The 25,727-nt window shown below is 43.0% G+C and overlaps 1 protein-coding gene across 5 annotated transcripts in view; it reads left to right on the top strand.

Annotated features, from left to right (window-relative positions):
• Positions 1-25,727, top strand: part of FMN1 (formin 1) — a 382,661-nt gene that overhangs the window by 264,821 nt on the left and 92,113 nt on the right. For all 5 annotated transcript variants that reach the window (XM_025189464.2, XM_075927043.1, XM_075927044.1 and 2 more), the window contains 3 exons: positions 9,520-9,666; positions 16,786-16,845; positions 19,602-19,722. In XM_025189464.2, the coding sequence (XP_025045249.2) occupies positions 9,520-9,666; positions 16,786-16,845; positions 19,602-19,722 (328 nt within the window). The remainder of the gene's footprint in view (positions 1-9,519; positions 9,667-16,785; positions 16,846-19,601; positions 19,723-25,727) is intronic.

Here is a 25,727-nt window from a genome sequence, read left to right as displayed (position 1 = left end):
TTCGAAACTGAAACTGCAGTCTAGACGCGGTTCTTGCAAAAATGGGGCGCTTTTCGCTTTTTTGAAAGATACTGTAAACCTCAAAAAATGAGGGTTTTTTGAGGCTTACAGGATCTTTCAAAAAAGCGCCCCATTTTTGCAAGAACCGCGTCTAGACTGCGGTTTCAGTTTCGAAATAGCGCTTTTTCAAAAGAGCACCATTATGTGATTATGCAAATTAAGCACTGGCTATTTAAATCCCCGCTTTATTTTCAATTTTGAAGTGTCTAATTTACATCCCTCTGTCAAAAGAGGGATGTAGTCTAGACACACCCTTACATAGCAACATTTTCTTCCAGTTTAATAGATTTTAAGTAACTTGCTAATAATTTCATGAAAAATAATATTTTCAATAAAGAAATTTCAAGTGCAGTCTTACCATAACACAGAGATCAGCATCAGAGCCAGCTTTAATACTTGAATTAAACTAGATCAGTAAAACTGTAGGAATAAATTAGTAAAACTTAGAAGAAAAAGAATAGCCCCTCAGTGTTGCAGTAATAAAAATAATTGATGATGATTAGAAGAAAGCCTAAGCTATGAATGGAAGCCATAGGCATTCATGAATAAAGCATCCAGCACTGTAAATTGTCTGACCTATCATGAAAAGAGCCTCTTCTGAACTACTGCTGCTCCACTCCATCTGTGAGTGGAGGAGCAAGGTGAAGTTGACAGAATCTGTTTTGATTTGTTGCTCTGATTACATGTTGGCAAGGTAGATTTGGAGGTGCATTGAGGGCACAAATTCTAGTGTGTGGGTAAAGTGAAGAGTCAGGAGATGAATATGAGATGTAAATTCAAGAGGAAAATGAGCTCAAAAATCAATGTAAATAAGCCAAGCTAAAAAAGGAAAAATGAACAATATACAAGAGACTACTGGTTGAAACTCTCTTAACTGGGATTCTCTGGTCTGCAGCATCCGTGGTCTGGCACAGATGTTGTAGGACTAGTGGCAAGGATCCCTGGGAGCCGGCACAGCAGTGGGCTGTCTACAGTGAGCTGATGGCAGGGACCAGCCTGCATGTGGCAGGGGGACTGACCAGTGGGTTTGGGAGACCCAGTGCAAGGCTCTTCGTCAGGGCTGGGAGCTGTGGTAGCTCGGTGGAGCAGGGAGCCATGGCATGCGGCTGCTTGGTGGGTGCCGGAGTCCCAGCGCAGTGCATGTGGCTGCCCTTCAGGCCCCAGAGTCTCAGCACAGCGCGTGCAGCTGCACAGTGGGTCCCGAAGCCACAGCAGCGATGGCTGCCCAATGGAGTTTGCAGGGCAGAGGGGCCAGCAACTGGTGGGGAGGCCAGCGGGCAGGCCAGGGGGCCTGTGGCAGAGGTCCAGAAATGACCTCCCCTGGTCCAGCAAAATCCTTCATCCTGGACCAGTCAGGTCCTGACGGTGGCCAACCAGTGAGGTCCAAACTGTAGTATCAATATGGTTGTACTGGTGATGTCATTAAAATGTGAACTGAAAACAAGGCTACCTCAGCACTCAAGTGTCTCAAAAATATTTTGTATTTATTTGCAGCACTCAGATCAGAAATGTTACCAAACTATATTCTGCCATCAATTTAAAACAGAAATGCTTAAGCACTTTTAAAAACAAGTTACTTTTCTTAAAATATTAGGAATGTTAAAAACAAGCAAGTTTTCACAATATTTCCAAATAGTAATAAAAACAAATGGGCATTATAAACAATGAATTAAAGCATATAAAATTTCTGAAATAGAAAAATACTATTACTCCCTTTATACTTATGGGGAACTGAGGCACAAAGCACCTGATTTTCATTTATATGAAAGACACCAGTCCGTTAATCTTATGAGGTTTAAATTATGTTTCACTCGCTTTAAGACTATTTTACAAAAAGGGGTCTTTGTAAATAAGAATCAAGCCCATGGAGTTTGAATGGCTTCCCCAAAATTACAGAGCAAGTCTAAACAAACATGGGAAGAGCACCCAGCATTGTTCCCTCTAATTTTTTCCAGCCGTGTGTGGAATATATTTTATCATGTGCACCAACACATATGTGGATGTGTACCACCAGTAGAAATGCATGTTGCCAGCTGTGGATGGCTGTGGGCACTTTGCTAAACAGCTGGTTAACATTTGAATCTCTACTCAGTGGCACCCAAGTGTACAGTTTACAGGGAACACTGACACTCAGGTCTCTTAACTCTCAGTCACTTCCTCTTCCACCTCTTCCTCTTTCTTTTGATTTTTCTACAGGCAAGTACAATGTGGTCCACTGAATGCAAAACCAGGGTAGGAGTCTCTGTGTCACCATTTACAGAGTACCAATTTGTAGCCAATTTCTCTCTCAATTTACCTTACCACTGAATTTATTCTTCTACCTTCTTGACCCAAGTTTTATAGTTTTTACTGCTTAGAAGGGTTAGTATGTGTTTACATGGAAGCCATTCATTATCCATGCTACCTTTTAGGCCCTTTTCTATTTTTAAAAAATAATTTAAAATAGTTTACTGCCACACTGTGGCTTGCCCTGCCTGACTCCCATATGTTGCACCGGATATAGACCCAGTACAGTTTATTTGTTCCCTAAGCAGCAGGGAAACTGAGCAGGAGATTGATTGTGACTCCCCAAGTCTGGTCCAGGTGCAGAACAATAATCCACTCCCCCTTAGTCTAAGTAGATCATGAACTAATGGTAAAGCCTTTCTTCTAAACATTTTTTAAATGATTACTCTGCATGTATAGCAATCTCTTTTCTTATCATTTCTTTGATTATGAATATTTGCATAATTTTGTAATCCTAATAGTACCAGATACTACTCATTGTACTTCACATTGATTAATGCAAAATTAAAGAACATCTCAGGAGAAGACACAATCTATTCAATTCCTTCCCCATGTCTGATTCATGTACTTGTTTTAACTTCCTGTCCTCATGCTATAAAAATAAAATATCTTCAAAAAATCATTTTAAAAATTGTCTCTATTAGTACGCTCTAGAGAGTGATTACAGTCTGCCATGTAAATACTGTTTAGCATTTTGATAAATAACCATTTATACAATGTACTATGTGTCAGAGGGGTAGCAATATTAGTCCATAACTTTAAAAACAACGAGTAGTCCTGTGGCACCTTAGACACTAAGAGTATGTCTAGACTACATGGCTCTGTCAACGGAGCTATGTAGATGAGTTTACTAGACATAGGGTGTGTCTAGACTACTGAGTTTTGTCAACAAAAGTGGACTTTTGTCGACAAAACTATACCAGCATCTACACTACCGCTGAGTTCTGTCGACATAACGTCGACAGAACTCAGCAGTTTTGTCGACACTGGTAAACCTCATTTTACGAGGCATAACGTCTTTGTCGACAGAGTTCTGTCGACAAAAAGGGTAGTCTGGACGCAGGGGTTCCTTTTGTCGACAGAAGGAGACCTCCAGGGAAGCCCCCTGCTGGAGAGTCCTTCTTTAGGAAAAACCTCTTCTTGGTCCTGTCTGTAGCCATGTTTTAAAGGCACAGACATCCCTGGCAGGCATTGTGGCAGGAAGCTGGCCACAGAGAGATCCTGTCAGCCCAGAGCTCTCCCAGCGTAACCTGCACGTGGCCATGTGTGCAGCTCCAGCGCCACGAGGCCCCCAAGGACCTTCGAGGGAACAATCTCGGGTGCCCTCTGCTGAAAAAAAGAGAGCCCCAGCTTGGTCAGGGACAGAGGTCCTGACACTGTTAGAACTGTGGGGGGAGGAGGAAGCAGTCCAGGCCCTGCACACCTGGCGCAGGAATGCAAACATCTATGGCCGCATGACTCAGGGGCTGGCCGATAAAGGGCACCATTCCAGGACACTCCAGCAAGTCCGGGCAAAAGTAAAAGAACATCGCCAGGGGTACATGAAGGCCCGAGAGCAGAGCTCGGCGTCAGGTGCAGCCCCAGTGCACTGTACCTATTATGAGGAACTGGACCGCATGCTGGGAGGCCAGTAACCAATGTCTGCATCAGTGCTTGTGCAGACAGGCTTGCACACACCGGTGCAGCATAGCCGGCAGGAGGTCCCCAGGGAAGATGAGGAGGAGGAGGAGGAGGAGGAGGAGGAGGAGGAGGAGGCACAGGAGCAGATGGAGAACACCCTGACCCTGAGTCTGCAGCCTGTCCCAGAGACAGAGGAAGCCTCGCAGGCACTGTCCGACGCTGAAGAAGGAACATCAGGTGAGTGCAGGCAGGGTCACAGACACAGAACAGGGGAGGTGGGAGCAGAGAGGATGCAGAGCAGTGTTCACATCTTGGTCCTCCCTCCTGGACAGCTTGCATCTCTCCGTGCATGTACAAGCAGGTGGGCAAGTGGTGGGTATGTGGGTGGAGGGCATGGGAGACCCAAGCTGCAGCAGGCCCCTGTCCTACTGTGCCTGCACACTTATCTGGCCTGGACAGCCACAGTGGAGGGCGGGAGGATCTACGGGGTGGAGGTGGACATTGTCCTAGTCACAACGGGTCCCCTGTGCAGCCGAGGCAGCTGGCAAGGCCAGACGTGGCCTACCAGTAACAACATTCCCATCCCTTGTTGTATGGACTTGTGTGTGAATTGCTAACACTGATCAGTTCTCCCTCTTCTTCTCCACAGCCGGACCTGCTGCTGCTGTCCGCCGCGCAACCCCTGTGCCACCACCCACCCAGTCCCACAGCACCCGCAGGCATTGGAGGACCTATAATGACCTCCTAAAGTGTCATGTGGAGGCCATGGAGAAAATGGAGAGGACCATGGCCAACATGCAAGAGACCATGGCTGAAAGAGCGAGGGAGGAGGCTCGGTGGCATACTCGCCTGCTGCAGGACTTCCTCCCAGAGTGGAGCAGTATGTGTGCCACCGTCCGGGAGTCCCTGGCTGTGCCAGGTCCTCTCCCCCTAGGGACTCCTCCTGCCCATCCAGCTCCAGCCCCCTCTGACCCCCCCGTCCTCCCCCTCAGCCCCCTCTGATCCCCCTTCTTCTCCCTCCACCCCTGCCACCCCTTCCTCTCCCTCAGCCCCTGCCACCCCTCCAGCCCTGCCCCTCCCCCCCACTGCTAGGGCAGAGTCATTGTCAGCCCCCACTCGAGCCCGAGGACTGCTGGGTCCACGGACCAGGGGTGGCAAAGCCTTGCGGCCCAGGCGAGGCCGCCATTACCCTTAAGGTGTCTGCCCTCCCTCCCTCCCTCCATGTTAGAAATCCCTCCTCCCTCCCTCACTCCATGTTGGAAATCCCTCCTCCCTCCTTCCCTCCCTCACTCCGTGTTGGAAATCCCTCCTCCCTCCTTCCCTCCTTCACTCCGTGTTGGAAATCCCTCCTCCCTCCTTCCCTCCCTCACTCTATGTTGGAAATCCCTCCCTCCCTCCAGGTTGAAATCCCCCCCTACTACCTCAGTTATAAACACATGTTATTAGTTAAAAAAATAACTTTATTTTTCACTGTTGTTGAACAATTCTATTTTGTATTACAGATCTAATTTCTTACGTTACTCCTTTATAAACATATTTTTGAAGTTTAACATGGTGTGTGCGCCTTAACTGTTCAGAGGCTGATGCAGGGATGGATTGTGGGAGGGAAGGTTTTGGGATGGGGGGGAAGGCCCACAGACCCCATTGGCGATACCTTGGGGAGTCATAGGGCTCAAGCTGAGAAGCGCTCACGCAGAGCCTCCCGGATGCGAACCCCCACCTGATGGGCTTGGCGAACGGCAGCTGTCCGAGGCTGCGCAAACCGCCTGCCCTCCACTTCAGCCATTGGCCCTTAACCTGGGAGGAAGGCCTCCCCTTTGCTCTCCACCAGGTTGTGGAGGATGCAACATGCTGCCACCACCTCTGGGATATTGTGTTCCCCCATGTCAAGGCGAGTTTGCAGACACCTAAACCTTCCCTTCAACCGGCCAAATGCGCATTCTACCTGTAAACGGGCGCGTGTCGGGTGCGCATTAAACACTTCCTTGCTCGGGGTCAGATGCCCTGTGTATGGCTTCATAAGCCAGGGCATGAGGGGGTACGCCACATCGGCCACAATGCAGACCAGCATCTCTACGTCCCCAATAGCAAAGGTTCGCTGGGGGAAGAAGGTTCCTGTCTTCAACCTTTCGTACAGGTGTGAATTGCGGAAGATCCGAGCATCATGTGCCCGGCCCGACCACCCCACACACAGGTCCGTAAATAGTCCATGGTGGTCAACCAGGGCCTGCAGCACAATGGAAAAGTACCCTTTCCTGTTGATATACTGGGCGGCTCGATGGGGTGGTGCACGGATGGGAATGTGCGTTCCATCGAGCGCTCCTCCGCAGTTTGGGAATCCCAGCCCTGCAAAACCAGCCATGATTGTGTCTAGGTCTCCGAGGTGGACAATCCGATTCAGCAGCTCTGAGTTGATGGCCCTCACCACCTGCAAAAATAGACACATACAAACACACACAGATTATGAAGTAAGAGAGGTTGCCTAAGTCCTTTGGTGCCCTCCCCCCACCCCCCAGTGATTGCTCCCAGTCCCCTTACGGACTGCCCTCCCCCCATCCCCAAGGGACTTACCTCCATCAACACAGCACCAACAGTTGATCTCCCCACACCAAACTGGTGTCCCACTGACCGGTAGCTATCAGGAGTGGCCAGCTTCCAGAGGGCAATAGCTACCCTCTTCTCCAGCGGGATGGCAGGGCGCAGGTGGGTATCCTCTTGTTGCAGCGTGGGGGCAAGCCAGTTGCAAAGCTCCAGGAAGGTGGACTTCCGCATCCTAAAGTTTTGGAGCCAAGCCTGATCATCCCACTGCTCCATTACGAGCCAGTCCCACCAGTCCATACTTGTTTCCCTCCTCCAACATCGCCTGTCCGGGAAAAAGTTCGGAGGCAGGAACAGTGCTGCTGCATCCTGAAGGAGGGGCTCCAGTCTGGGCTCAGGTTCCAGACCAGGCATTAACAGCATGATAGTCTCATGCAGTTGCAGCAGCATTTGAAGCACCGTGGAGTGGGGCCAGCGCCTGGCCAGGGGAAGCTCTCCATGGTAAACAAAGGTTAGGAAAAACCTTCCAAAACAAAACCCCACACTGCTGTGCTGTGCCAGGAAGCAGGGAACTCCACACAGGCACTGCAGAACCTTTGCTATCCCTCTAGGCAGCTGCAGCAGCAGAGCAAGGGCTAGTTGGGGGGGGGGGGTGCCCCTTTTAGCATGCGTCTCTGCAAAGTGCAGGCAGCAGCACCAGGAAGTACATGCTGCCCCTGTGACCTGGCAAAGCAGTTCCGGGTACTTTCTTCTGTCAACAGAGCATCCTGCAGTCTGGACGCTCTCTGTCGACAAAGCAAAAAGTTTTGTCTATAGTTTTGTCTATTGCTTCAGTAGTCTAGACGCGCTTTGTCTACAGAAGTTTTGTTGACAGATTCTGTCGACAAAACTTCTGTCGACAAAACCCTGTAGTCTAGACGTACCCATAGGAAAATGGATTTAAATCCATAGGATTTAATTAATCACTGCTTCATGTACATCAAAATGGCCACTGCGCTGTGCTGATCAGCTGTTTGGCGGCACAGCGGGGCGTCTGGACACGCCGCAGTCGACAAGGGAAGCCTTTGTTGACTGCTCTGGTAAACCTCATTTCACGAGGAATACCGGAGCGGTCAACAAAGGCTTCCCTTGTCGACCACAGTGCATCCAGACTGCCCCGCTGTGCCACCAAACAGCTGATTGGCACAGCGTGGCGGCCATTTTTATGTAAATGAAGCGGTGATTATTTAAATCGCCGCTTCATTTTCCTATGTCTAGTAAACTTATTACATGACTCTGTCGACGGAGCCATTTAGTCTAGACATACTGTAACAGAAATATATAGGATCACGAGTTTTCATGGGTAAGTCACACTCATTTGATGAAGTGGGTTTTACCCAGCAGTGAAGGTAACTTAAAATTTCTTATGGGTAATATCTTATTGCCACCCAGGTCTCTGCCAGCTCTTTAAACAGCTCCCTGCTGGCTTTTGATGCAGGTCAGACAGCTCTTGCCAGAGCTGCACACTAAAGCGTACCCACTTACTTTCACCTCTGGTCTTACTCATGAAAGCTCATGATCCTATATATTTTAATTAGTCTGTAAGGTGCCACAGGGAACTACTCATTATTTATAATGTACTATGTTATAGACTATAATATATTTCATTTTCCATATCCATTTTATGCACAAAATACATCACTTTAACCTAGGCCAGTGGTCACCAACCAATAGATCAGGACCTATTGGTAGATCTTGGAGCCTCTGACAGGTTTGGCCAAGAGGCCATCAAGCGCAGCACTTCAGCTGCCCCTCCCCACGCTGCTGTGCCCTTTGCCTTGGAGCTCTTCCCCCTCTCCAACCCTCTAGTCTATCTCCACAGAATGGGGATTTAGGGCACAACAGGGTTGGGGATGGAGGGAGTTTGCTGGCTGCTTTTGAGAGTGGTGCGGGAACAGGGTAGGAGTAAGCCTGCCTTAGCCCCACTGCACCACCCCCCAGGAGCTACCTGTGGTAAGCAGTGCCCAGCTGGAGCCTGCATCTTGAATCTCTGCCTCAGTCATGAACCCCCTCCTGCACTCCAAGCCCATGCCCTAACGCTGAGCCCCCCTGGATCCAGACTCCCTTATAGAGCCTTACTCTGAACCACCTCCTGCACCCCAACCCCTGCCCCAAGCTCAGCTCAGAGCACTTCTCACACCCCAAATCCCTTAATCCAAGACCAAAGCCTGCACCCCAACCTTACCTGATGAAAAGGAGAAAGGATGCGGGAGGGAGGAAGGATGGAGTGAGCAGGGGTGGGGCCTTTGAGAAGGGGCACGAAGGAGGTGGGGCAAAGGTATTTGGGTTTCTGGTAGATCCTGGATTGAACTTAAATTCAAAAAGTGATCTCATACTTTAAAAGATAAAATTGTAATCTTGAATCCAAACACCAATCCCTTTGTCTGTCTAAAACAGAAATGGGCAAACAAATGTGTTCTGACATTGATGTAGTCTCTCTCTCTTTCTAATATGTATGGAACAAATTCATTGTGTTTCAGAACCTTCATGTAGAATTATGTGACATTTTTCACTTACACTTTTTTTAACACAGAAATATGCAGGTTCTGGTGACACTGAAACACTTTGTGAATTAATGTGAATTAATATTGATTTTACCAAACTATTCATTTTTCAAAATGTTCAGAACAAAGTGTTTTATTTTTGATCAATGTTTGTTTGCCTCCGAACAAAGGGGTTGTTTTTTCAACTTTTCTATTTGCTAAAAATTTCACAAAATCACAAAACATCCCTTTACTTTTATTTGAAATCTGTGTGACAAATGTGGAACTTCCTAATGTCATTTTCATGGCTACTGAACTACAAATTCAAATTGTAGGAAATGGTTGGGATTCTTTTAAGGTATTGTGGTAATCATTGGTTTTAGGGACACCCATAATTTTTGTTGTCTCTACTGTAACATTCATAGACAAAAAAGTAAAAATATTGTAATCTTTTTGTACTGCCTGACATTACAAATTAGTACTCCTCTTTCAGGGTTTGTTGGGGATGAAAAGTGTGAAGGAAATTTTAGGCTTGATATTGGCTTTTGGAAATTATATGAATGGGGGGAACAGAACAAGAGGTCAAGCAGATGGATTTGGATTGGAAATTCTTCCCAAACTGAAGGATGTCAAAAGCAGAGTAAGTACTTGTTTTTATTTTAAAGGGCATTTGCCAAATGATCTCTTTAATGTTTCATCATCTGCAAAAGGTTGATTTATCTTTTTTGCTTCTTACCATTATCTGTTTTAAACAGCAACACAGTTTTGTTACTTTTGAAATTTGTTATTTTCCTTCACTGTCCTCTTGCACAAATAATTAGAATCACAAAGAATTTTCCTTCTCACTTACTACTGGCCTCTGCCTCTTTCTGCCCCCTGAACTCCCTGCCTCACACATGCACATATAGACATCTCCTATATCACCTAGATTCTTCCACTGGAAAGATTATCCTAGTGTCAAAGCCTCTTTGTGTATTTGTCAGTTACAAAAGCTACAAGCTTGGGTGGAAATATTTTGAGGACCAAGTTTATGGACAGTGGCTAGAAACTGGAAACCTGAAGGGGCAGATATGAGTTTGTGTTTGTATTCTTGGTGGAAGTGTCTGCCCAGGTCCTACAAGGTGTTGCCTGTCTCCATTTTTAAGTTGGCAAGTATCACAGCTTCTTCAAATAACAGTTGTAACACACTAATTCTGAATTGCTACATTGAGTGAACAAGAAAAATCAGTGTGGATTCTGTTCTCAAAACCTGCAACCCCAAAGAGTCTCTTGATAGTTACAGTTTTCATGAGCATGTTTAAAAATTAGCCTCACCATGTTGCCCTACCTCCATCTCAAGAGGGGTGAGATTTGATCAGATCAGCACTGGAAACACAAACCTTTGGTCCTCGGGAGTGGGAGAGCCGTATGACAGTTATTCTGCTGTTGCTGCTGCTGCCCTACCTTCTCTGACTGAAAATGGAGGTATAATTTGAACTGTTTTTCCCAGACTAATATCAGACTTTCAACTTAGAGAAGGACTTTTTTTCCATTTGGCACAATGTGTCCTACCACAGTTTAGAGCAGTGGTCCTTAACTATGGGGCATGGAAAAATGTTCAAGGAGATGCAGCAGGGCCAAGCCCTACCCCAGTTCCTCTCTGTCCCCTCTCCCCCTTAAACATCCTCTCAGCTCTGGCTATTGCTCTACTCCTGGCTGCACCCCCACTCTCAGCCTTGGACTGTGTGTGTGGAAGGGGAGAGGCCAGATCTGTGCCAGGCAGGAGAGGGGCAAGTGGCTCAGGTTAGCTGAGCATGTGGAAGGGAGAAAGGGTGAGCTCTGTGCAACAGAGGTGGAGGGAGGGCGGGAGGGAAGGGAAAGGGGAAGGGGTGGCAGGGTGACCAGATGTCTGGATTTGATGGGAACAGTCCCAATACTTGGGGCTGTGTCTTCTATAAGTGCCAATTCATCCTGCACCCCCATCCTGAATTTTCACACTTGTTATCTGGTCACCCAGTGGGGAGGGGCTTGGGGGAATTCTGTGCCACATGGGGGAAGGGGGAAAGCAGAGGAGCTCAGTGCTGCTCCATTCCAGGCAGGTGGGCAGTGGGGAAAGGGATTCAGAGCAGCTCCACTCCTTGGAGGGGGACAGAGAAACTGGCTTGGGTAAGCTGTGTGCTATGCAGGGGGGAAGGGAAAGTCGCTCTCTCCAGCCCTGCACAGGAAGGCCCCTCACTCGAGCATCACACTGGGCAAGGGGGGCATCGTTTGAGCACTGTGCTAGGGGAGGGGACTGTGGTCCAGGGCTGAGTGAGGTACGGGGGCAGTAGTGGCTCTTCATCTTGCACAGGTAGAGGCCTCAGGCCAGCTCATTGAGGGACTCAGGCAAGCAATACCATATTTTCCGGCGTATAAGACGACTTTTGATGTTAAAAAACATCCCCCCAAAATCGGGGGTCGTCTTATATGCCGGGTATGCGGCTTTGCAAAGCCTCGGGGGAAGCCGGTGGCGGGGCAGCCCAGGCACGCCTGAGCTGCCCCGCTGCCGGCTTCCCCCGAGGCTTTGCAAAGCCGCGGAGGGGCTGCGGCGGCGGGGCAGCCCAGGCGCGCCAGGGCTGTCCCGCTGCCGGGGCATCCTCAGAGGCTTTGCTCCCGGTGTCCCTGGTCTGCTGGAGATGGTCCCCAGCAGACCAGAGGCACCGGGAGCAAAGCCGAAGCGGCGGCGGAGGGGCGCTGGGGTATAAGACGAAACCCTATCTTTTAACTAAAAAATTAGGGGGTCGTCTTATACGCCCAGTCGCCTTATACGCCGGAAAATACGGTACTCAATTAACTCTGCCTATGGGTTGAAGGGTTGCTCATCACATGTACAAAAGCTTCTCTGGGTGGGTTGGAGGCACGAATGCAGGGGGAAGAGTAGAAGTGGTAACAGGGAGAGAGGAGGAGCAGGAGCCATAGCTAGAGTTCCAGTTGGTCAATGCCCCTAGGCTCAGTGGTCCATAAATAATCCACCACTGGGTAGCAGAGGGACAAGATCTAGAGGTGGGTTGACTCGTAGAGATTGACTGAAAATAGCCAACCATGAACATTGATTATGTGGCATGGAGGCCATTTATCACCACACTGAACTCAAATAAATGCCTGGAAAAAATACTCCACGTTTTAAAATCTGTCTCAGTATCCATGAGCCAGTCTTCTTTCTGTTCTAATCAAATCAAGGTGTGTGGGACCTACCAGAATACAATCCAGACTAATAAGTGGCTGTGCCCTCTCTGCCCTCCAACCTGTGGTGTCGTTTACAATACTTTACTGATATAGCCTCCAGTAAGAACTGCTCACAAGGAGCCTCCGGCATGCAAGTCACTCCCAGACTTAGCCTTTCCCCAGAAATGAATGTCCTGTATTACCCAACCCTCTCCCGAACAATACAAGTTTATATGAAGTCTGTTGTTGCTTCAGAAGAAATAATATGCATGTAATGTGTATGGACTGATTATGAATATCGATAAAATTAAGACAATGGTATTTGGAGATAAGGAAATAGGAAGGAAGATCATTGTAGATGGGATCAAACTAGAGAACGTAGAGAAGTTCACGTATTTGGGGAGCAACATAACGTATGATCTAGACTGTAAGAAGGAAATAGTGACTAGAATAGCGAAAGCAAGAGTGTGTTTGAAGGTGATGGATAAGATCTGGAAAAGTAAAGTGATTAACTTAGGAATGAAGCTGAGTGTCTTGAAAACGTGTGTATTTGGCAGCACGTTGTATGGATGTAAGACATGGGTGATAACAAAAGATTCAAAGAGAAGGTTATTGGTGTTTGAGATAGAAAGATCCTGAGAATAGGATGGATGCAGAAGATCATCAATGAGGAATTATATAGGAAGATACAGCTGAAAGAGAATAGGAGAGGCAGTAGATTGGTGCAGAGCTATTCTACAAAAACAAAGCCACTCTGCACTGGACAGGGAAAGATGGAAGGAAATAGTGAGGGAGGCATTGGACACCAATGAGCGTTGAGTCCATGGTTGATGATGATGATGAACTTGTCATTCTAAATGATGTTTCCCAGACACTTCAGATAAACACACTGGAGTAGATAAAATAATAAAACAAGATTATTAACTACAAAAGGAGAGATTTTGAGTGCAAGTAATGATGCATAAAAGTCAGAAATGATTACAAAAAGATAAAACACAACTGGTGCTTAACATACCAAACTATTTCAAAAGTTTCAACCATGCTAGTCTGTACTGAAAAAACTTAAAAAACAATGAATAGTCCTGCAGCACCTTAGAGACTAAAAAAAAATAGATGGTATCACGAGCTTTTGTGGGCACAGCCCACTTCTCCAGCTGAAGGGAGTTAAGGGGTCCTGATTGAAAAATAAATAGCAGAAAAAGAGAGGGAATGGGGAGGGAAAGAGAAGGAAAAAATCGGGGGAAATTGTCAATTAGAGTGTCCATGCTAAATGAAGCTAATAGAGTGGGTTCTAAGTACTCTTAAGTACCTTATGCTTGGCTTTTTATGTCTTTAAGATGTGGAATGTGGCAGGTAATCCAGTTAAGGTCTTTGTTTAAATCTCTACTGCAGGTATCAATCTTGTAAATGAAATTAAGTTCTGCAGCCTCCCTTTCAAGCTGGTTTTTGAAATTGGCTTGTAATAATATGGCAACTTTGAGATCCATTATTTAATGCCTGGGCAAGTTAAAATGTTCCCCAACAGGTTAACTTTTTGATGTTAACTTTTTGAATATCTGATTTGTATCCATTAATCCTTTGTCGTAGAAACTGTCCAGTTTGACCAGTATAAATGGCAGAGAGGCATTGCTGGCACTTGATGGCACAGATCACATTAGTATATGTGCAGTTATATGAACCTCCGATGTGGTTGTTTATGTGGTTAGGCCCTGCGATGATGTCGTCACTATAGTTGTGTGGACAGAGTTGGCACTGGAGTGGATTGCAGGGATGAGTATGATGGTGTGCTGTCTGGTTGCTGGAAACAGTTTGTTTGAGGTTATGGGGTTGTCTGTAGGTGAGGATTGTCCTGGCCCCCAAAGCCTGTGAGAGTGAGGAGTCATTTTTCAGGATGGGTTGTAGATTGTTGATAATGCATTGGAGAGGTTTAAGTTGGGGGCTGTAGGTGATGACAAGTGGTGTTCTGTTGTTTTCTTTGTTGGGCCAAAGACGCTGATGTCTGGATATTCATCTGGCTCTGTCAATCTGGTGTTTTCACTTCTCCAGGTGGGTATTTCAGTTTTAAGAATTCTCTATATAGATCCTGTAGGTGTTTGACTCTGTCTGTGGGATTGGAGCAAATCTGGTTGTATCTTCGGGCTTGACTTTATTTGATTGATTGGGAAATGTGTCTTGAATGGAAGCTAGAGGTATGTAAGTTAGTGTAGTGGTTGGTAGGTTTCCAGTATAAGATGGTGGAAATGTGGCTGTTGTGTAATTGTACTGTAGTATCAAGTCATCTGAAGAAGTGGGTTGTGCCCATGAAAGCTCATGATGCCATCTACATGTTTTGTTAGTCTTTATGGTGCTACTAGACTATTTGTTGTTTTTTAAGTTTTTTCTGTTACAGACTAACCCCACTGAAAATTTTATCAGGATACTATTGACCAGCAAATTATGAGATTTCCATAATTTGTACAAAACATACCTTGTACAAAGACTATTACAGTAATGCTTAGGGTGTACATACAGGACTACCGTATTTTCTGGCGTATAAGATGACTTTTTATACTAAAAAACATCCCCCAAAAATCGGGGGTCGTCTTATACGCCGGGTATAAACATACAGGCAGTCCCTGACTTGCAGGTACGAACGGGGCTTTTCTCGCCCCGGAGGACACGGACTGTGGGACCTCGCGGTCCCGCCGCCCGTGTACTTCGGGGTGAGAAAAGCTGCTCCACGTCTCCCTGGTCTGCAGACCAAGACGACGCGGAGCAAAGCCTCGGGGGAAGCCAGCAGCAGCGCAGCCCAGGCGCGCCATGGCTGTCCCGCTGCCGGCGTCCTCAGAGGCTTTGCTCCCGGTGTCTCTGGCAAAGCCTCAGAGGTGCGGCACCCCGCCGCTGCTGCGGCTTTGCTCCCGGTGCCCCTGGTCTGCTGGGGACCGTCTCCAGCAGACCAGGGACACCGGGAGCAAAACCGGGGAGGAGGAGGGGTCCCGCGCCTCTGAGGCTTTGATCTGGCAAAGCCTCAGAGGCGCGGGACCCCGCCGCGGCTGCGGCTTTGCTCCCGGTGTCCCTGGTCTGCTGGAGACGGTCCCCAGCAGACCAGGAGCACCGGGAGCAAAGCCGCAGCAGCGGCAGGGTCCCGCGCCTCTGAGGCTTTGCCAGAGCAAAGCCTCAGAGGCGCAGCACCCCGCTGCCACTGCAGCTTTGCTCCCCGTGTCCCTGGTCTGCTGGGGGGGGGGGTGCAGCTAGTGTGCCCCCCTCCCCAGCAGACCAGGCTTCTGTTGTGGATCCTGGGACAGAGCAGCTGGGGTGCTGCCGGTTGGCCTCTTAAGGGGGGGTAGTCTTATACGGCGAGTATAGGTGAAAAACTATGTTTTAACTGGAAAATTAGGGGGTCGTCTTATACGCCCAGTCGCCTTATACACCAGAAGATACGGTACATTCTGTCACAGTGTGGTATAAGAATGTAGTTAGAATGAAGTAGAACTAGTGTTCTACTTCACAAGGAATATGGAGATAGATAGATAGATAGATAGATAGATAGATAGATAGATAGATAGATAGATAGATAGATAGATTATAGCTTTGCCTATATAAAGAGCACTATCTTGTTTTGTTCAGGATTTTGCTGCTGCTCCATGTTATTAATAAAATGTAATGTGCTGTGCGTTTGAGCACGCGCACACACACATACAGGACAGCTCTGTGCAGGAATTTATAAACGGTGCATATCCCAACCTTTTATCCTGATAGTTCTCAATATGCTATATAAAAGTGAAACAAATCAAAGATATTCCACTACAATGTATAACACACTACATTATCCTTCTTTTGTGCTGTTTAATTATTTCTTGTAACTTATGATTCCATATCTGAAGGACTATTTATCCAATTTTTATAGCTGAAATGGGGTAAATAGATTCAGTAACATATACAAATAAAACACTGTCATGAACAATAATATAGATGATACAGGGCTGAGAAAGTAGTGGCTTTGTAGAGTGAAAATTGTTAACATGGTACAAGTATATCTGTATGAAACAGTATACATTATATATGAAATGTACTGAGCATGTGCATAGTTTTATATTTGTTATACATATATGAAAAGCTTATATACGTCATGGCTTGTGTTTTACAGGGGGTTAAATTAATACGAAAATGATACCATGTAGCCTTAAAACTATGAATTTTAAAATCAGAATGTATTACTTTTTCAGACAATTACATAATAATAGGTAATAATATCATAATCACATTACCTTAATATCAGGTAATATAATTACTTGAATTATTAGAAAATTGTAACCCTTAGAATTTTTTCATTCTGCAGGCTACCAGTAACTCTAGTTGGTAAAAATTATTGGTGTGCTGTGGTGGAAAAATCAAGTTCCTGATTATTATACTAGTTTAGATTTGTATGTTCAATACCTCTGAGATAATACATTGTGGATCCTACTCCACAAGGCCATATAAATTATTAAAATGGGGTTATGTTCCTTTTAAACTATTTTGGTGATGTTCTTCTCTTATTTAAAACTACTTTTATCATTATTTTTTACATCATTAAATATATTTAATTTCTTCCTAGGATAACGGTATTAATCTTGTGGATTATGTTGTCATATATTACCTACGGCACTTCGACAAGGTAAATGATTCATTTGCTGTATTAACTACTATATCAGAAAGTATATTACTTAGAGATTATGCTGACAAAGAGATTAGAGAAAAACTTGAATTTATTCCTAATTTTTCTCATCTGGTTACAATAGTTCCAGTAAGGAAAAATATTTTTTAATTGAATACTAAAAGCAAGGCTAAACATTGTCTGTATTCAATGTTATACTTTATATTGGCATGTTCACCAAACAATACGTGCAGTTGTACAGTTTCCCAAAACATGGATAGCATGAACAATCAAGCCTTACTTGATATGCGGTTATATAGACAGCTCACAGCATGGGCTTTTTTCCATAAAGCTACAGAATTTTAATGGTAGCCTTGTTTCTGCATGTTTGCTACCAGTGTTTGTTATTGGAAATGGCTATGCCTCATGTAAGGACTATTGCTATCATATAACATGAATAGCCTGGCTGTTCATTGGAACTTGGCTGTGTCTGCTTGCGAGCTGAACACTGCTCTGACTTCCATCAATTTTATATTTTTTCAAAAATATGCAATTAAAACAAAAATAAAAATTGTACATTATTCACACTATTGAAGTGGGAAGCCAATAGCTGCAGAACTCTTCTGTAAAGACATTGATAGAAGGCTGAAACATCATTAGGCAGAACTCCTGTTGATGAGAGGACAGCTGGAGGATGTTGATTCAAGATGAAATAGTACAGCTGATAAATGATTAAATGATGTCTTTTTCTTGGTGGGGGGAAGAGTTCTGCTGCTTTGGCTAGCTTACATATTTATAACTCCTATGGTGATAAGGTTTTTAATGTATTGTTATGAGCTGGATGAATCCTTGTTATGGGTTGAGTTAAAACCACATTGAGATTGATAGGTATGGACTTGCCCTTCAATTAGACAAATTATAAGCGTAACTCCCACTTAGGACAGGAGCGTTTGGCTGAATATTGTTTTGGGTTGGGATATGTGTTTGGAAACAGATGACAAATATACAAAGAAGAGACGCAAAAACAGAGAGGGGGAGGCAAGAAAGCCAAGTGGGTGCCTATAAGCGTAGTGTGACCATGGAAAAATCTAGGTAATTAACTTTGGGATGGCTGAAGAGGCTTGGGAGCTGTAAGCTGAGAAACTGCTCCATTTATTATTGGGTCTTTCTGCATTTAAATATTAATGTTGTGCTACATCAAATGTTGGAGTTAGATAGTGAATGGGAACTGAGGTTTAAATTTGGCAGTGGCTCCCATCTTTGAACTCAAATTTCCATTTCAAATTATAAAAGAGTTTTGGAAGATCTGAAATCCTCATCTGAGTTTTGCTTCTTAGACCCATTTCTGATTGAATATAAATAAATATTTTTTGTTTTAAATGTACTTGTGTGGGAATGTAAGCAGCAGTTTCATAAACTTGTTTTTGGAAGGAGGAGCATCTTTGCAATTAAAGGTATTTTAACATTTGGTGCTTCAAACGTAGGGAGCTTGTAGGACCAATTATGGAGACTTGGAGTCTCATGGGGAAAAAGAGATAACATGGTTGGGTCAGTGTGGATGAGTGAGTGCACTAGAAAAGCATTTCTAGAAATGAGGGAGTGAAGGGCCAGTGGTTTTCCCCTAATGTTGAACACTATGTTGTATGTCTTTTTCTTGTTCACATGTGTACCACTACACCCTTTTCATATGGTCAAAATGCTGACTAGCACAGGCACAAAAGATATTAGTCTTTTTGTTGCACACGTGTATGTGCCATACTGTAATTTTAACGCTTCTGTGGGAATTCTTGAAAAATACTCCCGCTGATCTTTGTTGGAAGAAAAATATAAATGTGTAAATTTTGTCCATCTTTTCTGGGTTTGTTTTTGTGTCTTTATAATCATATAATATTGAACTTTTCCTAAATGTTCTCAATAGAATAATCTCTGCCATCCATGGAGTTGTTCTTCATTAAAGACTGAGGTTTGAGAAGCAGAAAGCATTTTAAACTCAATAGCATATGCTTGTAAAATGCTTTGTCATTGAAGTAACTCTTACACAACACCTTTGTATCATTAGGATTTCCTTTGAAAAGTAGCTTTTTAGAGTTTTTTGGTTTTGATTTTTTTTCATTGTCATTCCAGAGACAAAGTGCATTCTTAAGGTTGCTTCTGTAAATGGTAACCCAAGTGAATTCTTTCTACACATAAACTATGTGTTTTTATTTGTTCAGAATACTATATTCTAGCTAGTGCATAAATATTGATGGAAATTTAGGATCATACTGTATGAGTCCTTTTAATAAATTGGGGTAAGATTATGCCTGAAAATAGTTGTCATAAGTTTGCTTGTTCCAGTGAAACACATATTCATATTGTCATATTGTTAAGAAATATTTAATCCCTTATCAGAACCTTTATTGGTATAAGATGAACTGAAATTGATGGTTTAGTATTATCTGCTAGATTAGGTTGGTATTCTCCATTAGAGTTTGATTGTACTATAATATTTTAGAATAGGATTGCATTATTATTATTCTTCTAGTATAATGATGGAAATGAAAGGTGAAATACTGGTCCCATTAAAGTTAACAGCAAAACACCCACTGACTTCATTCAGTAAGGTCAGGATTTCACTTAAAACACATGTTCCAGTGAACAGCTATTTTCAATTTAATATATCTGCAACTTTTGTAACACCAATTTATAGTTAAAATGTCAAGAAAAATAACTTATTTTGATATGAAATTTTCATAGTTGTCTACTTTTTTATGTACTTATTTGTTTGTTTATTTTAGGATGCAGGGACAGACAAGAGTATTTTCCCTCTACCAGAACCACAAGATTTCTTCCAGGCCTCCCAAGTTAAGTTTGAAGACCTAATAAAAGACTTAAGGAAACTGAAAAGAGATCTAGGAGGTAACTAGGAACTTTTACATTGTTATGCTAACAACTGAATGCCATTTTTAAAAGGGAACTTTATGAGCTTTGTTTATTATTAATTAGAGTTATAATGTTGTTCACACTAGGTATTTATTCCCTGGCATAAATTACAAACATAAAATAAAAATAAATCTACATTGTGACTTTTTAAAAATGAAAGCAAAACCAGCAAAAAGTAATTTTCTATAATCCTTTTTAAATTCAAGGGTCCCAAAAGAGATCTCTTGGAAATTTGCTTTAATTATGTAGGAATTTTCCTCTTGCTTCTACAGGATTCTGTGTTTAACTGGAGATGTCTTTTGGTCCAATAACATAAATACTGTTTGCCTCGGTCCTTGTATAATAATTTAACAGCTACAAAAAGAATTTGAACATTGTTAATGTAAAAATAAAGCACTGCTTGCCAAGAAACAGCAAAGGGAAAAAATGGAGAGCTTCAGCTCAAAGTATTTTTAACCCTGGGACATAAAATAAACATTTTAAAATGTTTATTGTAAAAAGGGACTCAGAAAGGCAAGTCACCTATCAATCAAAGCACAGGAAAATAAAATAGGAATGGGGTGCTCTCTAAGTATTCTAGTCAGTTTCATGTTTACCTCTTGCTTTGTAAGACTTCAACACAGAAAATAACAACTGAATATATTTAGCTTCACACTTTTGTTTGGGAAAATAACTATTAAGGAAGCTACGTATATTAAAGAATTAAATAAATGAATTCTGCATAAAATATTCTGCTTAAATTTAAACAATATATTAATGTCTCGGGTGGGAGGTTTCAAACAAAACATTAATTTTAGCATCAACATTGAGCAAGATGAGCGTAAAGCAACAAAAACCATTACAAATAATTTATTCTTTCAGTTAGAAATGACTGAATTAGGTTATAGCCACCTTCAGGAGGGTTTCAAAGGTCAACAGCGGTAGGAAGGTATCAGTTGTTGTTTATTCAACCCGGGCATAGATGAGTGCTCTATCTCCTCTCATCTCTTGGCCCTGTAAAACCCTTGGCCTGCCCTCTCTGTGCTAGTTTGTGCAGAAATGTGATCTGTGTTTGATGTTCTACTTCTCCAGCATGTAGTTCTGATACAGTGCATTTCACTGTTATAGCCTGTGCTGTAAGGCTTTGACATTCACATGATTTTAGTGGTAAATTGCAAAAAAAAATAAAGAAAAGTGGGGGTGTAGTGAAAAACATGATGGGTCAGGCTACCCTATCTTTATTAGATTTATACTTTTTGTTGTGATCTTTCACTTGTTGGCTTCAAGAGGTATATTTTGTCAGACTATCATAAAGAAAGGTAAAAGTTTTTATATGATCCCCTCTCAGATGATGGGTGAAAGGAAAGGAGACAGCAATGCTTTTATAGGAAAAATGTATCAATATAGTGCTAAGTTTGCCTTTGTTATGTTACTATATACAAACATTTGAAACGTGACAAAGTCAAACAATGGATAAAATGACACTGTGATATACAGAAAAAGTTTTCAAACAAAAATCATTCATGTAATCTTCAATGTGTTAGTGTATTTAACACTTGAAAGGCAACCAGAAATTTTTGGAGGAACACTAATACATTTCCGTAATGAATTTCTCTTTAAATTAAAAAATAGTAGTAGTAGAAACTTTGTACATAATACTGAGAGCATTGTGTGTAAATATTCCTTTTTAAAAAACATTTCCTTTCAAATTTATTTTGTTAGATAACACCGTAGTTTAGTTCGCATCAAATGTTTTAATTGAAGAGGATATAATTTTAACACATACAACAAAAGATTTGATGAGTCTCTGTAGTTTATTGTAGCTGTTAAAAAGTTGTGGCTGCTGCCAGAATACCAGTGAAAGTCTAAAGCTGAAACAGATGTGATTAGCAGAAACCAAGTCCAAAGAAGCGTCAGTCCCAGCCATCCAGACAGGCGCGGCCCTTCAGATGTAAATAATTTGAACAATATTAACTACAGTTGCCTGTATTATAGGGTACATTAGATTTATTTTATGGTTTGGTTGGCAAAGATAGCTTGCGTGTCCAGTCAAAGCAGACTTCCGTGGAAGTGTGATGAGACAAGGGTAATAAACAGGGGGTTTTCTCATGTGTTACAATGGAACAAAATACTGCTCTGTGCAGTGTTAGTGTTATTTTTCACAAACCTATTTTTTTAGATAATGCAATAGCACAAAAATTATGACAAAAAGCCACAGTAAATTTACATATCAACCAGTTTATCTGAAATAACAATTTAAGGTAAATGCTTGTTTCCTTAATAAAAATAAAATATTATACAAATTATTTGTTGGTCACTTAGTGAAGGCATTCAATTATCTTTATATCATAGGTGTTAAAATAGGAAGGATTGAGCTGTAATATCAGAGAGGAATTGTCTTAGTGGTCTAAGCCTTGGGTTTGAAATACCAAGACTCCATGGAACCAAAAGTTCAAATCCAGACAGGGGCCATGCAGCCTTTCATCCTTTTGAGGCAAACAGATTGAGTTCCATGCCATTTAATGCATAGAAATCTTTAAAGGGATAAACTTTAAAATTTCAACTAAAAATTGGCTCAAAATAATTTTTAAAAAACCCAAGCTTTTGCAAAAACAAATATAGCTGTTTCAATTAATTTTTTTAAATAAACTTTGAGTCAAAACAATTTCTAATACACATGCTACACAGGCTTTGCAGCCCAGAGAACTTGAAAGTTAAAATGATCATATACAGAAGTTAAATAGATTTAGCCAAATATCATTTTCTAAGCTGAGAGAAATACAGAAAGTACATAGTATACCTAGTGCAACATAAATCAATGAAATTCTGATTCCTATTGACTTTTGTGATGCAAGGTTTTCAACTGAGGTTTATATAGTTCTTTTATTTTCAATAATTTGAAATATTTCTAGTAACATGTAAAGAAATTAATTTTATAATATGGGATTTTTAAATTAACTCTGTTCTTTTCTCTGGGTGTGTTTTTAAAAATCACATTACACCTTTCACTTGGTCTGTGGCAAAAAAATTTCCCTTCCCTTCCCTCCTGTCCTGAAATATTCCTTTCTTATCATTATGCAGTATGCTGTTTGGTTGCTGCTCAGTGGTTATGCATGAATGTATAAGATATAAGGTATAAGTTGAAAGCTGATGTAACAGATTCATTTTTCTATATTATGTATTTTACATACCCTTATCATATTCCCTCTCGTTCATTTCCTGTGTAAGTAAACAATCCCAATATTTTCAATTTCTTTTTATATGAGTTGCTTTCTGCACTCTTGGTCCCTTCTTGTTCTGCAATATTGTATTTTGGATGAGGTGACCAATAATGCACTCAGTACACCAGATGAAGCAGTACCATTCATTTACGTAAAGGCATTCTAATGGTATTCTAATTTATTATTATTATTCACCATCCTATTCTTTATGAATCCAACACTTTTTTTTTTACTTCAGTTAGACACCGAGTGGGAGGAATCTTTGTTGAGTGGTCTACAATGGGAGAAGAGTTAAGTCAAAATTGAGCACTTTTGACATCCCATTCTTATTGAATATGGGTAGGATTTATAAAAGTGACTGTGTGAGTCAAAAGCATACATTCCATTGAGAGGCCACAAGTTCCATGCTCATAAGACAAATTGTGTAAATTCCACCTTTTACCATGTGCATATATAATTAGATGCAAAGATGCTGGCCCCCATGTCAATGATTGCAAATAATGAGTACAACTGAAATAATTAAATTATTTACCTTCCAAGAACAAGCTAGTACACAGATGAGTAAGTGGCAATATGTTTCCCCTCAAATAATGCAGAAGCAGAGTTACAGAATTATTGGAGCCTTGATTCAAAATTAATGTATATATATTTATATATTTGTTTATTGTGTGCAAAAGTATGTTCTGGGTAAGTAGTAGTATCCATATGATAAATTGCTCATTTGTGTGATGTATGTATGATTCACCTTCAATATCAATCCCATGAGCACCTACTTATAAATGTGTTAATTATTTTTATTATGTTCACTAGAGTCACACCAAGGAATTGACTGAAAAAAGGGCTCCATTTTGTTAGACATGGGGCAAATCGAAAAAAGCTCTGACAAGATAGTATACCCTTAAGGGTAGTAGTGCTTCTTGATTAGCCCCCCACCCCACCCCTCGTCACATGGTAACCTAGGAAATAAGAAGTTTTGGTGAAGAGGAGGCAATCTTGGGAATAAGTAAGGTTTGGGAGACAGGCAGTCATTGTTTCTTTAAGGGCCTTGCAAAGTGAGCGAAGCGAGTCTCCCTTCTCACCCAGGCAGTTGTGAATGAGATAGGAAAAGGAAACAAGCTATATAAAGTACTGCCTTTTCCCTTCTAGCAAGGCACATGTCAAAGAAGATGCTGCCTCCAAGCTTGAGTACTATTTGGGAAAGGGTGTCAAGCTGAAAATAAAGTTGGCTAAAGCCTTCCACTTGGCCTAACCCATTACCACAGTTCCATTGAGAAGGGCTAAAAGGGAAACTCCTTTCTGGAGCGAGAGTTACTATCCATTCTAATGCTAGAGGCAGAGAAACTATGAAATACAAACCCATCCCCAGAAAGAAGGCTGAGCAGAGACTCCTTTTGGAGGAGGGAGATTCTGTGACTGGCTTAAGGCAACAGACAGAGGAAGGGCTACTGACAAAGGAAGCAGTTGCCCCAGGGTCCAGCAGGGAAGTGGCTGTCTGTAGTGTGTGTTTGTGTTTAGGGTTTTCTTGCTGTGCACTGAGCTTGTGTTTGTTTGTTTTTTCCCCTTCCTCCTCTCTCCCCCCATGGAGTGTGTGCTGTGGCTCGCAGGTGGATGCTCTGAGCTTCTAATCAGGGTTTGAAATCTAGAAGCCTCTGCTCATTGGTTGAGCCTTAATCAGGGGAAGGACCTACCAGGCACTCCAGGGCTTTATAAAGGAGCGAGTCAGCAACCAGGGGCTGTTAACAGGGAGTTTGGAGAGGGAGTTAGGAAGGGGAGTGCGAAGGGGGTGAGATACACTTGCCATTCTTTAACATCTTTTCACTACACTCCTGCCCTTCAAGGAAGCATTTAATAACTGAGTAATCTCTCAGAAGGAAGGCAGATATGGATGGTGATAGCTCTGCTGTTTTTACCTGCACAGCATGTGCCATGTTTGTCTTCCTTCCAGAAGAAAGAAGGGATTTCATCTGCACTAAGTGCAAGTTAATCACCATTTTGGAAGAAAAAATAGAGGACTGGAGGCCCAAGTATTGACTCTATGTTCAATCAGAGAGGATGAAGACTTCCTCAATAGAAGGCAGCATTTAATCCTGCAGGCACATCAGGCTGAAGAGGCAGTCACGGCAGTACAGGACATGGAAGAAAACTGGCAGCATGTAACCTCTAGAAGGAGAAGAAGGCCAACTCAGGTATCCCCCATTCCTGTAGAGGTAAGTAACTGCTTTCAGGTTCTCTCCACAGACACTGTGGTGGAGAATGCTTTGGCAGGGACCTCTCAGGGAAGAAATCAGAAGGGAACAGCATCGACCGGAAGTCGTGGGATGCATAGTCCTAGGGATGGGGGTTCCACGACCACCACCCCCAAAAAAAGACAGGTGGTGGTAGTTGAGGACTCCCTCCTAAAAGGGACTGTGTCATCCATCTGCCATCCAGACGTGCAATCTTGAGAAGTGTGCTGCTTACCGGGAGCTCGCATTCAGGATGTGACCGAGAGACTTCTGAAAGTGATTAAACCATCAGATTGCTTCTCCTTCCTGCTTCTCCATGTAGGAACTAACGATATGGCCAAGAATGACTTTGAGTAGGTCACAGCAGATTATGTAGCACTAGAAAGAAGGATCAAGGTATTTGAAGTGCAAGTGGTATTCTCGTCCATCCTTCCGGTTGACGGAAAAGGTCCAGATAGGGATCGTCGAATTGAGGAAGTAAATGTGTGGTTGCACAGGTGGTGTCAGAGAGAGGGCTTTCGTTTCTTCGACCATTGGACTCTGTTCCAGGCACAAG

Source organism: Pelodiscus sinensis, chromosome 4 (assembly GCF_049634645.1).
Source record: "Pelodiscus sinensis isolate JC-2024 chromosome 4, ASM4963464v1, whole genome shotgun sequence".
Taxonomy (NCBI): Eukaryota; Metazoa; Chordata; order Testudines; family Trionychidae; genus Pelodiscus; species Pelodiscus sinensis.
This window is presented reverse-complemented; position numbering and strand designations above follow the sequence as displayed.